This window comes from Ranitomeya imitator, chromosome 1, assembly GCF_032444005.1.
Source record: "Ranitomeya imitator isolate aRanImi1 chromosome 1, aRanImi1.pri, whole genome shotgun sequence".
Lineage (NCBI taxonomy): Eukaryota > Metazoa > Chordata > Amphibia > Anura > Dendrobatidae > Ranitomeya > Ranitomeya imitator.
In genome coordinates, this window is record NC_091282.1 from 661,085,485 (window position 1) to 661,103,196 (window position 17,712).

At 44.4% G+C, this 17,712-nt stretch overlaps 1 protein-coding gene across 5 annotated transcripts in view; it reads left to right on the forward strand.

Annotated features, from left to right (window-relative positions):
• Positions 1–17,712, forward strand: part of SEMA4A (semaphorin 4A) — a 145,842-nt gene that overhangs the window by 65,567 nt on the left and 62,563 nt on the right. For 4 of the 5 annotated variants that reach the window (XM_069728884.1, XM_069728883.1, XM_069728885.1 and 1 more), the window contains exons 10-14: positions 9,327–9,477; positions 9,655–9,844; positions 9,987–10,108; positions 10,209–10,372; positions 10,447–10,556. In XM_069728884.1, coding sequence (XP_069584985.1) covers positions 9,327–9,477; positions 9,655–9,844; positions 9,987–10,108; positions 10,209–10,372; positions 10,447–10,556 — 737 coding nt within the window. The remainder of the gene's footprint in view (positions 1–9,326; positions 9,478–9,654; positions 9,845–9,986; positions 10,109–10,208; positions 10,373–10,446; positions 10,557–17,712) is intronic. The other variant, XM_069728886.1, reaches the window with a different exon arrangement.

Sequence of the window (17,712 nt, forward strand, 5' to 3'; positions counted from 1 at the left end):
AACTAGGGACGCCACTGGCAGGGGCGCCCCTGGCTCTGCGCGGATGCTCTTTGATCCCCACTGTGTTGGAACATCTTTCATTACCATCATAGCGAACACTGCAGGAAAGGACAGGATTCCAAGGTATGGGACCGGGACGGAGCCACAGCAGGTTAGGTCTCAGACCATTGAGGCTGCACTGATATGATTATCGTCTGCCTTTCATTGTATCCTTTTTCCCTGAGCTATTCTACCTGCTGTGTTCTACCTGCTGCATACTTTAGCCTCCTTCCTTTGCCCAAGCATTTTATATGTGTACGAAACTATGTACATTGGTGAGGATTCACATTGCCTATTGTGCTTTCATTAAGAAATTGGTCAGTATTGCATTTTTCTTTGAAATTAAACACCGCAATTCTAATCAGCCATTCCAATATTGTACTGATTAGGGTACTTTCACACTGGCGTTTTTTTTAATACGTCGCAATGCGTCGTTTAGGGGAAAAAACGCATCCTGCAAAGTTGTTTGCAGGATGCGTTTTTGCCCCATAGAGTAAGATTACCGACGCATTGCGACGTATTAACACACGTCGCAACCGTCATGCGACGGTTGCGCCATGTTGTGGCAGACCGCCGGGAGCAAAAAACGTTAAATGTAACGTTTTTTGCTCCAGACGGACCGCTTTTTCCGACCGCGCATGTGCGGCCGGAACTCCGCCCCCACCTCCCCGCACCTCACAATGGGTCAGCGGATGCGCCGGAGAATGCATCCGCTGCACCCGTTGTGCGGCGCTAACAACGCTAGCGTCGGAATCTCAGCCCGATGCAATGCCGAATTCCGATGCTAGTGTGAAAGTAGCCTTAAGCACCCAGTATGCCATGCTGTATCCGTTTTTTTAATCTTGCAGTACCACTAGTGGAAGGAATTGTTAATTAAATTAATCATCCATTGTTATGTATATTAATGAACACTGCAAAGGTTAGCGCAACAAACTAAATATATATTGTATTTGTGAGACCAAAGTAGAACATTTTGGGTTAAATGCAGAATACTATGTGTGGTGGAAAAGTAACACTTCACATCACCCTGAAAACACCATCCCCACTGTCACACATGGTGGTGGCAGCATCATGCTGTGGGGAGGCTTTTCTTTAGAAAGGAAAGGAAAGCTGGTCAGAGTTGATGGGAAGATGGATGGAGCTAAATATAGGGCAATCTTGGAGGAAAACCTGTTAGAGACTGCAAAACACTTCAGACTGGGGCGTAGGTTCATCTTCCAGCAGTTCAACGACCCTAAACGTACTGCCGGTGCTACAATCGATTGTTTACATCAAAGCATATTTATGAAATCAAGAATAATTCCTCACAAAATAGAGAGACCCCTTCACAAAAGAGGAAACAAACCTACTGTGACCTTGAAGGAGCGATATGATCAAGAAGCATAGCAAAATATACATTTTATTGAAAATATATTAGAATAAATAATACATAATAAAAGGAATATGGAAGCTATAAAATAACTTAAACATGGTGGGGCAAACATATAAAAAACATAAACACAGTTGAACATCCCTAGATGGCAGTCATGTTGCAATAGTCACGATATGAGTAGTACTTTACATTGTCTGTTGTAGAATAAAGTTACTACATACCGCTAAATCCAACATAAAGGAAGGAAAGAACCTGTGTGTGAATGGCCCAGTCACAGTGCAGACCTAAATCCCATTGAGGATCTGTGGCTAGACTTGACTCAGGCAAGCGCAATTCAAGCACAAGTTACAACTTTCAAATTCGTTTATTAAACAACAACAAAATTAATGAATAGCAGTTAGAAGAGTATAGCCCAATAAAATTAAAACATAACCTTTACTAATAATATTAAAAAATGGACAAACAATACACAACACATATCAAAATAAAGTGCTCACACCGAAAACTGTGCTCTAATAAAAAACTGGTTTGATCTCACCAATTACGGACGAAGGGTACCCATGCCAATGAAAGGGGGTCCCAGGGAGGGTCCAATAGTTGTAGGGTAAGAAAGAGGGGACTGGGACCTTTTTCCTAAACCCCTGTCATGCCCCAGCAATGACTCCTGTCCTCACAAGGACAGGCCCAAATGAGCCCTATTATGGACGCCCCCCACCGTGTATAATATGGTTAACGCCTTCCTACGCGTTTCTTCTCCAATCGCGGAGATTCATCAGGGGAGTTTCCAATGGCCAAAAGGCCCAGATGTAAGCTCAAAAGTCCATAAGTTATGGGTATACGCAGTGGCTGTATAACATCCCGAGGATAAGCAGTCCTCTGTGACGGTCTGCCACAGTAAGTGAGTCAGCTACGTACGGCGCCCGCTACCTCCTTATAAGTATTACAAACGAGGGACCCCTCCCCCCTGGCATCTGAGATGATTAGTAACCACCCCCGCCGGAACTTACCGGACCGAATCCACGCTGCGCTCCAAAGCTGGAACGCACGCCGTACTCCCCCCATGTCATAGGGCTGCTGGCCCTATCAATAATGTTTGCGACCGCTTGCGTTCCACCCCAGGGCGCCTACTGGTGACATGGACCTACGATCAAATACGCTCCGTTATGGATACTGCTGCCCACTTATTCTCCCATCAATGAAGCGCAAGCATCATTAGTCCACAGGGCACCAAACAACAACATAGATCCATGAATAGACGCGCTCATATGTAGTGGTACACTATAACCCATTCCGTACCACATATATATTATGCATACCATACATGATATAGACCAATAATTAAGGGAGAAAAAACATAAAAAAAAAACAAAAACGTTCCAAATGTTATATATGCAGGCTGGAAGTGTCCATGCCTACTAGTATGCTGAGAATATATGAGATGTGGGATTGACAAAGTTGCCCCACCACCTAGAGGAGGTGACTTTGATAAGATCCTGTTGCAAAGGGAAACAAGGTGGATCTTTCTGTTGTACACGTGCCACCCCCCATGGACTCAATGACCAGCTCAACTTCAGCTGCGTTCTCTAGGCCCACCTGAGCATCGAAAATAGACCCTCTGATGTCTTCTCATACCTCCTTCCCTGGCTTCCTCATATCGTTAGTTATTATGTGGCTTGGTCCCTTTCCTTTTCCTTTCCCCCTACAACCCCCGCACCCCCCCACCCGTTCTGTATTTAGAGTACATGTATATATGCCTTTCGGTCAGTGTCTTGGACCTCCTGTCCTTAGAAATAGCCATAATAAACAAAACATTTGCAATATTTTGGCGCAGGGTCACTACTCTGTACCATCGTTCCCCTCTTCACTTTATTCCTGGTATCGGTTAGCAGGGATTCTATATGCGCCACCGAAGGATTCTCCAGGGATGAGGGGTGTTTGTGTTATGTGTGGACAAATTTTACAGCCTTAAACAACTATGGCATTATTGCTGGTACTAATTGGTAGCAGCACTCCCGCATAAATATAGTTCTATTACTCTTTACCTCTCTCATCCCTCCTACCTTGCCTTTCCCCCCCCCCCTCCCACATTATTGATATCCGTATCATCGTAGATGCGCCCTTGTAGTTTGTATAGTCTGGACACTTCCAGCTACAAAACATCTTATATATTCTCAGCATACTAGTAGGCATGGACACTTCCAGCCTGCATATATAACATTTGGAACGGTTTTTTTTTAATGTTTTTTCTCCCTTAATTATTGGTCTATATCATGTATGGTATGCATAATATATATGTGGTACGGAATGGGTTATAGTGTACCACTACATATGAGCGCGTCTATTCATGGATCTATGTTGTTGTTTGGCGCCCTGTGGACTAATGATGCTTGCGCTTCATTGATGGGAGAATAAGTGGGCCGCAGTATCCATAACGGAGCGTATTTGATCGTAGGTCCATGTCACCAGTAGGCGCCCTGGGGTGGAACGCAAGCGGTCGCAAACATTATTGATAGGGCCAGCAGCCCTATGACATGGGGGGAGTACGGCGTGCGTTCCAGCTTTGGAGCGCAGCGTGGATTCGGTCCGGTAAGTTCCGGCGGGGGTGGTTACTAATCATCTCAGATGCCAGGGGGGAGGGGTCCCTCGTTTGTAATACTTATAAGGAGGTAGCGGGCGCCATACGTAGCTGACTCACTTACTGTAGCAGACCGTCACAGAGGAGTGCTTATCCTCTGAATGTTATACAGCCACTGCGTATACCCCTAACTTATGGACTTTTGAGCTTACATCTGGGTCTTTTGGCCATTGGAAACTCTCCTGATGAATCTCCGCGATTGGAGAAGAAACGCGTAGGGAGGCGTTAACCATATTATACACGGTGGGGGGCATCCATAATAGGGCTCATTTGGGCCTGTCCTTGTGAGGACAGGAGTCATTGCTGGGGCACGACAGGGGTTTAGGAAAAAGGTCCCAGTCCCCTCTTTCTTACCTTACAACTATTGGACCCTCCCTGGGACCCCCTTTCATTGGCATGGGTACCCTTCGTCCGTAATTGGTGAGATCAAACCAGTTTTTTTATTAGAGCACAGTTTTCGGCGTGAGCACTTTATTTTGATATGTGTTGTGTATTGTTTGTCCATTTTTTAATATTATTAGTAAAGGTTACGTTTTAATTTTATTGGGCTATACTCTTCTAGCTGCTATTCACTATTTACCCCAAGAGTTGTGCAACAGCTTGGTATATCTAAGCTGCAGCTGTCTGTCTAAGACTACGTTCACATTTGCGTTGTGCGATGTTGCGTCGGCGACGCAACGTACAACGCAAACAAAAACGCACGCTAAAACGCATATTTTTGCGACGCATGCGTCCTTTTTTACCGTATTTTGGACGCAAAAAAAATGCATCTTGCTGCGTCCTCTGCGCCCTAACGCTTGCGGCAAAAAAAACGCATGCATCGCAAAACGCATGCAAATGCATGTCCATGCGCCCCCATGTTAAATATAGGGGCGCATGGCGCCCGACGCAGCCCGGCAGAACGCAAATGTGAACGTAGCCTAACAACAAAATTAAGACATACATGGTTGGCATATATTCAAATCAGAACATATACAGTCATCATAATATCTATGAAGAAAACAATAAAAGTAGCTCAAGATATTACAGTATGTCTAAAGCAGTTACTTAAAACCTAAAACAATCCTACTGCCATAACAATCTCCATCCCATTGATAAAGTTACAACTTTCAGATTTATATTTTCTTAAAAATTAGAAAACCTTGTATAATTTCCTTTACACTTCACAAAAATTTGCTACTTTGTGTTAGTACCAAATACAATCCCAATAAAATACATTTCAGTTTGTGGGTGTGATAAAATGTGGAAAAGTTCACAGGGCATGAATACATTTTCAAGGCACTGTATTTGTATTTTCCTGTATTTAGGAACAGTATTATAGTATTTATACAGTTAGGGCCATATATATTTGGACAGAGACAACAGTTTTCTAATTTTGTTTATAGACATTACCACAATGAATTTTAAACAAAACAATTCAGATGCAGTTGAAGTTCAGACTTTCATCTTTCATTTGAGGGTATCCACATTAAAATTGGATGAAGGGTTTAGGAGTTTCAGCTCCTTAACATGTGCCACCCTGTTTTTAAAGGGACCAAAAGTAATTGGACAGATTCAATAATTGGGAATAAAATGTTCATTTCTATTACTTAGTTGAAAACCCTTTGTTGGCAATGACTGCCTGAAGTCTTGAACTCATGGACATCACCAGACGCTGTGTTTCCTCCTTTTGATGCTCTGCCAGGCCTTCACTGTGGTGGTTTTCAGTTGCTGTTTGTTTGTGGGCCTTTCTGTCTGAAGTTTAGTCTTTAACAAGTGAAAAGCATGCTCAGTTGGGTGGAGATCAGGTGACTGACTTGGCCATTCAAGAATATTGCACTTCTTTGCTTTAATAAACTCCTGGGTTGCTTTGACTTTATGTTTTGGGTCATTGTCCATCTGTAGTATGAAACGACGACCAATCAGTTTGGCTGCATTTGGCTGGATCTGAGCACACAGTATGGCTCTGAATACCTCAGAATTCATTCAGCTGCTTCTGTCCTGTGTCACATCATCAATAAACACTAGTGACCCAGTGCCACTGGCAGCCATGCATGCCCAAGCCATCACACTGCCTCCGCTGTGTTTTACAGATGATGGGGCATGCTTTGGATCATGAGCTGTACCAAGCCTTCACCATACTTTTCTCTTTCCATCATTCTGGTAGAGGTTGATCTTGGTTTCATCTGTCCAAAGAATGTTCTTTCAGAACTGTGCTGGCTTTTTTAGATGTTTTTTTAGCAAAGTCCAGTCTAGTTTTTTTATTCTTGATGCTTATGAGTGGCTGCATCGTGCAGTGAACCCTCTGTAGTTACTTTCATGCAGTCTTCTCTTTATGGTAGATTTGGATATTGATACGCCGACCTCCTGAAGAGTGTTGTTCACTTGGTTGGCTGTTGTGAAGGGGTTTCTCTTCACCATGGAGATTATTCTGCGATCATCCACGACTGTTGTCTTCCGTGGACGCCCAGGTCTTTTTGCATTGATGAGTTCACCAGTGCTTTCTTTCTTTCTCAGGATGTACCAAACTGTAGATTTTGCCACTCCTAATATTGTAGCAATTTCTCGGATGGCACATGTTAAGGAGCTGGCACTCCTAAACCCTTTATCCAATTTTAATGTGGATACCCTCAAATGAAAGCTGAAAGTCTGAACTTCAACTGCATCTGAGTTGTTCTGTTTAAAAGTCATTGTGGTAATGTCTATAACCAAAATTAGAAAAATGTTGTCTCTGTCCAAATACATATGGACCTAACTGTATTCTTGTACATAGGGGCAGTATTATATTAATTATATTCTTGTACATAGGGGGCAGTATTATAGTAGTTACATTCTTGTACATAGGGGCAGTATTATCGTAGTTATATTCTTGTACATAGGAGCAGTATTATAGTAGTTATATTCTTGTACATAGGGGTAGTATTATAGTAGTTATATTCTTGTACTTAGGGGGCAGTATTATAGTAGTTATATTCTTGTAGATAGGGGCAGTATTATAGTAGTTGTATTCTTGTACTTAGGGGGCAGTATTATAGTAGTTATATTCTTGGACACAGGCAGTATTATAGTAGTTATATTCTTGTACATAGGGGGCAGTATTATATTAGTTATATTCTTGTACTTAGGGGGCAGTATTATAGTAGTTATATTCTTGTACTTAGGGGGCAATATTATAGTAGTTATATTCTTGTACATAGGGGGCAGTATTATAGTAGTTATATTCTTGTACTTAGGGGCAGTATTATAGTAGTTACATTCTTGTACTTAGGGAGCAGTATTATAGTATTTATATTCTTGCACCTAAGGGCAGTATTATAGTAGTTATATTCTTGTACATAGGGGCAGTATTATAATAGTTATATTCTTGTACATAGGGGGCAGTATTATAGTAGTTATATTCTTGTACATAGGGGCAGTATTATAGTAGTTACATTCTTGTACATAGGGGCAGTATTATAGTAGTTATATTCTTGTACATAGGGGCAGTATTATAGTAGTTACATTCTTGTACATAGGAGCAGTATTATAGTAGTTATATTCTTGTACATAGGGCCAGTATTACAGTAGTTATATTCTTGTACATAGTGGGCAGTATTATAGTAGTTATATTCTTGTACATAGAGGGCAGTACTATAGTAGGTATATTCTTGTACATAGGGGGCAGTATTATAGTAGTTATATTCTTGTACATAGGGGCAGCATTATAGTAGTTATATTCTTGTACATAGGGAGCAGTATTACAGTAGTTATATTCTTTTACATAAGGAGCAGAATTACAGTAGTTATATTGTACATAGGGGCAGTATTATAGTAGTTATATTCTTGTACATAGGAGCAGTATTACAGTAGTTATATTGTACATAGGGGCAGTATTATAGTAGTTATATTCTTCTACATAGGGGCAGTATTATAGTAGTTATATTCTTCTACATTGGGGCAGTATTATAGTAGTTATATTCTTCTACATAGGGGCAGTATTATAGTAGTTATATTCTTCTACATTGGGGCATTATTATAGCAGTTATATTCGTGCTCATATGGAGCAGTATTATAATACTTGCTAATGAAGAGTAAATAATCTTTAGCTGCGGTTGTCAATGGTTCCTTTTTGCAGATCATATATGAAGGGGGTGACAAATTTCCTATAGTACATGGCAGGACATGCGTTCTGTACATTGGGAAGAAAATTGCAGTGATTATGGGGGTGTACTGCCCCTCGTGGACCTGTGCATGCGGCTCATCGTTAATAGTCTGATGTATAGTAATGCGATGTAAACTTCTCTCTGCTCCCTGATCAATAATCTGCACGATATGGTAGCGACAGCCATATTTACTGCTGAACAATATGTTTAATCAATGGAAATGAGCACATATTCATGTGTTTGATGCCTGCCTATAGTCAGCTGTACAGCCATTGTATCTATTCCTATGGTATGATACTGTCTGCTAAGCTGTGTATCTAATCCTATATTGTGATACTATCTGCTGAGCCGTGTGTCTAATCCTATCATGTGTGATACTGTCTGCTGAGCCATGTATCTAATCCTATCCTGTATGATACTGACTGCTGAGTCGTGTATCTAATCCTATCCTGTGTAATACTGTCTGCTGAGCCGTGTATCTAATCCTATCCTGTGTGATACTGACTGCTGAGCCGTGTATCTAATCCTATCCTGTGTGATACAGTCTGCTGAGCCGTGTATCTAATCCTATCCTGTGTGATACTGTCTGCTGAGCCGTGTATCTAATCCTATCCTGTGTGATACTGTCTGCTGAGCCGTGTGTCTAATCCTATCATGTGTGATACTGACTGCTGAGCCGTGTATCTAATCCTATCATGTGTGATACTGTCTGCTGAGCCGTGTGTCTAATCCTATCCTGTGTGATACTGTCTGCTGAGCCGTGTATCTAATCCTATCATGTGTGATACTGTCTGCTGAGCCGTGTATCTAATCCTATCATGTGTGATACTGTCTGCTGAGCTATGTATCTAATCCTAAAATGTGATACTGTCTGCTGAGCTATGTATCTATTCCTATCCTGTGTGATACTGTCTGCAGAGTTGTGTATCTAATCCTTGTCACGTGTGATACTGTCTGCTGAGCTATGTATCTGATCCTAAAATGTGATACTGTCTGCTGAGCTGTGTATCTAATCCTATCATGTGTGATACTGTCTGCTGAGCTATGTATCTAATCCTAACATGTGATACTGTCTGCTGAGTTGTGTATCTAATCCAATCCTGTGTGATACTGTCTGCTGAGCTGTGTATCTAAGCCTTTGATAATGTGTCTCTTGCAGGCAGGTTGGGGGCTCCAGCTCCTCCGCTGTCTGCTCCTTCAGGCTGAAGGAGATTGAAGATGCTTTTAATGGGAACTACAAAGAGCAGAATAAGGAAAGTTCTAAGTGGACACGATATACAGGCCCCGTGTCCAGTCCCCGGCCGGGCAGTGTAAGTATTTACACTATCACCCCCATCATCTCCCACAATTAGGGAAAATTTCAATGATAATATAATTTGTAATATGACTGCAATACCTCAGTCAACCTTCAGGTGGCTCCACATCACATTCCTATCCTGTAATGCTTTGTGCTGCTCTGTGACCAAGACCTCCATTTTCCCATCCAGTGCTCCTCAGGAAAGTTCTCAGACACTGACCTGAACTTCATGAAGGATCACTTCCTGATGGATAGGAAGGTGTCTCCAGTCGGCAGTCAGCCATTGCTCATCCAGCAGAGCGTCAGCTACACGCGCATGGCCATAGATACAGTGAGGGTCCTGTCAGGAGAGCCATACACGGTGATGTACCTGGGCACAGGTAAGAACCGCTGTGCCCTGTGCTGGTGGAGCTCACACCTGTACCCACATGAAAACCCAGCTCTCCCAGTATCAGCCGGTTAATGTGGGGAAAACAATGTCTCACAGAAGTATCCCTTTAACAAGTCTCCTCTGTGCTGCAGATCAGGGGTCAGTACATAAAGCCGTACTGGTAAAAGGGGGCACAGAATCCTACATCATTGAGGAAATCAACCTCCTGCCCCGGGATGAGACCATCGGGACCCTCCTACTGGAGTCCACCAAGGTGATAAGTCATCTGTCATTATAACATAATCTATTGTTTTCTGTTATCAGCCACGTATGTGGATCTGCTTCCCCTGTAGTTTACATGTAATCTCTTACAGAAGATGCTGTACGTGGGCGCCAAAAATGGTATCCTGCAGGTCCCCCTGGCGAACTGCAGTGTCTACAGGACCTGCATCGAGTGCATCCTGGCAAGAGATCCGTACTGTGCCTGGAACATGCCCAATGGCGAGTGTCAAGTGGTGCCATCCGTCCAGGAGAATCGGTAAGTGATACCCAACATGTGCCCGAAACCTTCAATTTGTACAGTCTGGACTAACATGTCTATATTACCCACAGAGAGGTCTGGCTGCAAGATATTGAGAATGGAAACCCTAACACCACTTGCCTGAGCCTCCGAGGAAGAAGCCCTAGACCTGGGCACAGCACTGACAACCCACCCACAAGAGGTGATTGATAGCACCACTGATCCCTAATGATGGATAGGAGGCATTCTCAGTGATGTCACCTCTGATCTCTAGTGATGGATAGGAGGCATTCTCAGTGATGTCACCTCTGATCTCTAGTGATGGATAGGCGGCATTCTCAGTGATGTCACCGCTGATCTCTAGTGATGGATAGGAGGCATTCTCAGTGATGTCACCGCTGATCTCTAGTGATGGATAGGAGGCATTCTCAGTGATGTCACCTCTGATCTCTAGTGATGGATAGGAGCCACTCTCAGTGATGTCACCTCTGATCTCTAGTGATGGATAGGAGGCATTCTCAGTGATGTCACCTCTGATCTCTAGTGATGGATAGGAGCCACTCTCAGTGATGTCACCGCTGATCTCTAGTGATGGATAGGAGTCATTCTCAGTGATGTCACCTCTGATCTCTAGTGATGGATAGGAGGCATTCTCAGTGATGTCACCTCTGATCTCTAGTGATGGATAGGAGCCACTCTCAGTGATGTCACCTCTGATCTCTAGTGATGGATAGGAGGCATTCTCAGTGATGTCACCTCTGATCTCTAGTGATGGATAGGAGCCACTCTCAGTGATGTCACCGCTGATCTCTAGTGATGGATAGGAGGCATTCTCAGTGATGTCACCTCTGATCTCTAGTGATGGATAGGAGCCACTCTCAGTGATGTCACCGCAGATCTCTAGTGATGGATAGGAGTCATTCTCAGTGATGTCACCTCTGATCTCTAGTGATGGATAGGAGGCATTCTCAGTGATGTCACCGCTGATCTCTAGTGATGGATAGGAGGCATTCTCAGTGATGTCACCTCTGATCTCTAGTGATGGATAGGAGGCATTCTCAGTGATGTCACCTCTGATCTCTAATGATGGATAGGCGGCATTCTCAGTGATGTCACCGCTGATCTCTAGTGATGGATAGGAGGCATTCTCAGTGATGTCACCGCTGATCTCTAGTGATGGATAGGAGGCATTCTCAGTGATATCACCGCTGATCTCTAGTGATGGATAGGAGCCACTCTCAGTGATGTCACCGCTGATCTCTAGTGATGGATAGGAGGCATTCTCAGTGATGTCACCGCTGATCTCTAGTGATGGATAGGCGGCATTCTCAGTGATGTCACCTCTGATCTCTAGTGATGGATAGGAGGCATTCTCAGTGATGTCACCTCTGATCTCTAGTGATGGATAGGCGGCATTCTCAGTGATGTCACCGCTGATCTCTAGTGATGGATAGGAGGCATTCTCAGTGATGTCACCTCTGATCTCTAGTGATGGATAGGAGGCATTCTCAGTGATGTCACTGCTGATCTCTAGTGATGGATAGGAGGGATACTCAGTGATGTCACCGCTGATCTCTAGTGATGGATAGGTGGCATTCTCAGTAATGTCACTGATCTCTAGTGATGGATAGGAGACATTCTCAGTGATGTCACCTCTGATCTCTAGTGATGGATAGGAGGCATTCTCAGTGATATCACCGCTGATCTCTAGTGATGGATAGGAGGCATTCTCAGTGATATCACCGCTGATCTCTAGTGATGGATAGGAGCCACTCTCAGTGATGTCACCGCTGATCTCTAGTGATGGATAGGTGGCATTCTCAGTGATGTCACTGATCTCTAGTGATGGATAGGAGACATTCTCAGTGATGTCACCTCTGATCTCTAGTGATGGATAGGAGGCATTCTCAGTGATATCACCGCTGATCTCTAGTGATGGATAGGAGCCACTCTCAGTGATGTCACCGCTGATCTCTAGTGATGGATAGGAGGCATTCTCAGTGATGTCACCGCTGATCTCTAGTGATGGATAGGCGGCATTCTCAGTGATGTCACCTCTGATCTCTAGTGATGGATAGGAGGCATTCTCAGTGATGTCACCTCTGATCTCTAGTGATGGATAGGCGGCATTCTCAGTGATGTCACCGCTGATCTCTACTGATGGATAGGAGGCATTCTCAGTGATGTCACCTCTGATCTCTAGTGATGGATAGGAGGCATTCTCAGTGATGTCACTGCTGATCTCTAGTGATGGATAGGAGGGATACTCAGTGATGTCACCCCTGATCTCTAGTGATGGATAGGTGGCATTCTCAGTGATGTCACTGATCTCTAGTGATGGATAGGAGACATTCTCAGTGATGTCACCTCTGATCTCTAGTGATGGATAGGAGGCATTCTCAGTGATGTCACTGCTGATCTCTAGTGATGGATAGGAGTCATTCTCAGTGATGTCACCTCTGATCTCTAGTGATGGATAGGAGGCATTCTCAGTGATGTCACTGCTGATCTCTAGTGATGGATAGGAGGCATTCTCAGTGATATCACCGCTGATCTCTAGTGATGGATAGGAGGCATTCTCAGTGATGTCACCTCTGATCTCTATTGATGGATAGGAGGCATTCTCAGTGATGTCACTGCTGATCTCTAGTGATGGATAGGAGGCATTCTCAGTGATGTCACTGCTGATCTCTAGTGATGGATAGGAGGCATTCTTAGTGATGTCACCTCTGATCTCTAGTGATGGATAGGAGGCATTCTCAGTGATGTCACCGCTGATCTCTATTGATGGATAGGAGGCATTCTCAGTGATGTCACCTCTGATCTCTAGTGATGGATAGGAGGCATTCTCAGTGATGTCACCACTGATCTCTAGTGATGGATAGGAGGCATTCTCAGTGATGTCACTGCTGATCTCTAGTGATGGATAGGAGTCATTCTCAGTGATGTCACCTCTGATCTCTAGTGATGGATAGGCGGCATTCTCAGTGATGTCACCTCTGATCTCTAGTGATGGATAGGAGGCATTCTCAGTGATGTCACCTCTGATCTCTAGTGATGGATAGGCGGCATTCTCAGTGATGTCACCGCTGATCTCTAGTGATGGATAGGAGGCATTCTCAGTGATGTCACCTCTGATCTCTAGTGATGGATAGGAGGCATTCTCAGTGATGTCACTGCTGATCTCTAGTGATGGATAGGAGGGATACTCAGTGATGTCACCCCTGATCTCTAGTGATGGATAGGTGGCATTCTCAGTGATGTCACCTCTGATCTCTAGTGATGGATAGGAGACATTCTCAGTGATGTCACCGCTGATCTCTAGTGATGGATAGGAGGCATTCTCAGTGATGTCACCTCTGATCTCTAGTGATGGATAGGAGGCATTCTCAGTGATGTCACCGCTGATCTCTAGTGATGGATAGGAGGCATTCTCAGTGATGTCACCCCTGATCTCTAGTGATGGATAGGAGACATTCTCAGTGATGTCACCTCTGATCTCTAGTGATGGATAGGAGGCATTCTCAGTGATGTCACCGCTGATCTCTAGTGATGGATAGGAGGCATTCTCAGTGATGTCACCTCTGATCTCTAGTGATGGATAGGAGGCATTCTCAGTGATGTCACCTCTGATCTCTAGTGATGGATAGGAGGCATTCTCAGTGATGTCACTGCTGATCTCTAGTGATGGATAGGAGGCATTCTCAGTGATGTCACTGCTGATCTCTAGTGATGGATAGGTGGCATTCTCAGTGATGTCACTGTTGATCTCTAGTGATGGATAGGAGGCATTCTCAGTGATGTCACTGCTGATCTCTAGTGATGGATAGGAAGCATTCTCAGTGATGTCACCGCTTATCTCTAGTGATGGATAGGAGGCATTCTCAGTGATGTCACCGCTGATCTCTAGTGATGGATAGGAGGCATTCTCAGTGATGTCACTGCTGATCTCTAGTGATGAATAGAAGGCATTCTCAGTGATGTCACTGCTGATCTCTAGTGATGGATAGGAGGCATTCTCAGTGATGTAACTGCTGATCTCTAGTGATGGATAGGAGGCATTCTCAGTGATGTCACCGGTGATCTCTAGTGATGGATAGGAGGCATTCTCAGTGATGTCACCGCTGATCTCTAGTGATGAATAGGAGGCATTCTCAGTGATGTCACCGCTGATCTCTAGTGATGGATAGGAGGCATACTCAGTGATGTCACCCCTGATCTCTAGTGATGGATAGGAGGCATTCTCAGTGATGTCACCGCTGATCTCTAGTGATGGATAGGAGGCATTCTCAGTGATGTCACCGCTGATCTCTAGTGATGAATAGGAGGCATTCTCAGTGATGTCACCGCTGATCTCTAGTGATGGATAGGAGACATACTCAGTGATGTCACCCCTGATCTCTAGTGATGGATAGGAGGCATTCTCAGTGATGTCACCGCTGATCTCTAGTGATGGATAGGAGGTATTCTCAGTGATGTCACCGCTGATCTCTAGTGATGAATAGGAAGCATTCTCAGTGATGTCACCGCTGATCTCTAGTGATGGATAGGAGGCATACTCAGTGATGTCACCCCTGATCTCTAGTGATGGATAGGTGGCATTCTCAGTGATGTCACCGCTGATCTCTAGTTATGGATAGGAGGCATTCTCAGTGATGTCACCGCTGATCTCTAGTGATGGATAGGAGGCATTCTCAGTGATGTCACTGCTGATCTCTAGTAATGGATAGGAGTCATTCTCAGTGATGTCACCTCTGATCTCTAGTGATGGATAGGAGGCATTCTCAGTGATGTCACTGCTGATCTCTAGTGATGGATAGGAGGCATTCTCAGTGATATCACCGCTGATCTCTAGTGATGGATAGGAGGCATTCTCAGTGATGTCACCGCTGATCTCTATTGATGGATAGGAGGCATTCTCAGTGATGTCACCTCTGATCTCTAGTGATGGATAGGAGGCATTCTCAGTGATGTCACCACTGATCTCTAGTGATGGATAGGAGGCATTCTCAGTGATGTCACTGCTGATCTCTAGTGATGGATAGGAGGCATTCTCAGTGATATCACCTCTGATCTCTAGTGATGGATAGGAGGCATTCTCAGTGATGTCACTGCTGATCTCTAGTGATGGATAGGAGACATTCTCAGTGATGTCACCTCTGATCTCTAGTGATGGATAGGAGGCATTCTCAGTGATGTCACCGCTGATCTCTAGTGATGGATAGGAGGCATTCTCAGTGATGTCACCTCTGATCTCTAGTGATGGATAGGAGGCATTCTCAGTGATGTCACTGCTGATCTCTAGTGATGGATAGGAGACATTCTCAGTGATGTCACCTCTGATCTCTAGTGATGGATAGGAGGCATTCTCAGTGATGTCACTGCTGATCTCTAGTGATGGATAGGAGGCATTCTCAGTGATGTCACTGCTGATCTCTAGTGATGGATAGGTGGCATTCTCAGTGATGTCACTGTTGATCTCTAGTGATGGATAGGAGGCATTCTCAGTGATGTCACTGCTGATCTCTAGTGATGGATAGGAGGCATTCTCAGTGATGTCACCGCTTATCTCTAGTGATGGATAGGAGGCATTCTCAGTGATGTCACCGCTGATCTCTAGTGATGGATAGGAGGCATTCTCAGTGATGTCACTGCTGATCTCTAGTGATGAATAGAAGGCATTCTCAGTGATGTCACTGCTGATCTCTAGTGATGGATAGGAGGCATTCTCAGTGATGTAACTGCTGATCTCTAGTGATGGATAGGAGGCATTCTCAGTGATGTCACCGCTGATCTCTAGTGATGGATAGGAGGCATTCTCAGTGATGTCACCGCTGATCTCTAGTGATGAATAGGAGGCATTCTCAGTGATGTCACCGCTGATCTCTAGTGATGGATAGGAGGCATACTCAGTGATGTCACCCCTGATCTCTAGTGATGGATAGGAGGCATTCTCAGTGATGTCACCGCTGATCTCTAGTGATGGATAGGAGGCATTCTCAGTGATGTCACCGCTGATCTCTAGTGATGGATAGGAGGCATTCTCAGTGATGTCACCGCTGATCTCTAGTGATGGATAGGAGACATACTCAGTGATGTCACCCCTGATCTCTAGTGATGGATAGGAGGCATTCTCAGTGATGTCACCGCTGATCTCTAGTGATGGATAGGAGGCATTCTCAGTGATGTCACCGCTGATCTCTAGTGATGAATAGGAAGCATTCTCAGTGATGTCACCGCTGATCTCTAGTGATGGATAGGAGGCATACTCAGTGATGTCACCCCTGATCTCTAGTGATGGATAGGTGGCATTCTCAGTGATGTCACCGCTGATCTCTAGTTATGGATAGGAGGCATTCTCAGTGATGTCACCGCTGATCTCTAGTGATGGATAGGAGGCATTCTCAGTGATGTCACTGCTGATCTCTAGTGATGGATAGGAGTCATTCTCAGTGATGTCACCTCTGATCTCTAGTGATGGATAGGAGGCATTCTCAGTGATGTCACTGCTGATCTCTAGTGATGGATAGGAGGCATTCTCAGTGATATCACCGCTGATCTCTAGTGATGGATAAGAGGCATTCTTAGTGATGTCACCTCTGATCTCTAGTGATGGATAGGAGGCATTCTCAGTGATGTCACCGCTGATCTCTATTGATGGATAGGAGGCATTCTCAGTGATGTCACCTCTGATCTCTAGTGATGGATAGGAGGCATTCTCAGTGATGTCACCACTGATCTCTAGTGATGGATAGGAGGCATTCTCAGTGATGTCACTGCTGATCTCTAGTGATGGATAGGAGTCATTCTCAGTGATGTCACCTCTGATCTCTAGTGATGGATAGGAGGCATTCTCAGTGATGTCACTGCTGATCTCTAGTGATGGATAGGAGGCATTCTCAGTGATATCACCGCTGATCTCTAGTGATGGATAGGAGGCATTCTTAGTGATGTCACCTCTGATCTCTAGTGATGGATAGGAGGCATTCTCAGTGATGTCACCGCTGATCTCTATTGATGGATAGGAGGCATTCTCAGTGATGTCACCTCTGATCTCTAGTGATGGATAGGAGGCATTCTCAGTGATGTCACCTCTGATCTCTAGTGATGGATAGGAGGCATTCTCAGTGATGTCACTGCTGATCTCTAGTGATGGATAAGAGGCATTCTCAGTGATGTCACCGCTGATATCTAGTGATGGATAGGAGGCATTCTCAGTGATGTCACTGCTGATCTCTAGTGATGGATAGGAGTCATTCTCAGTGATGTCACCTCTGATCTCTAGTGATGGATAGGAGGCATTCTCAGTGATGTCACTGCTGATCTCTAGTGATGGATAGGAGTCATTCTCAGTGATG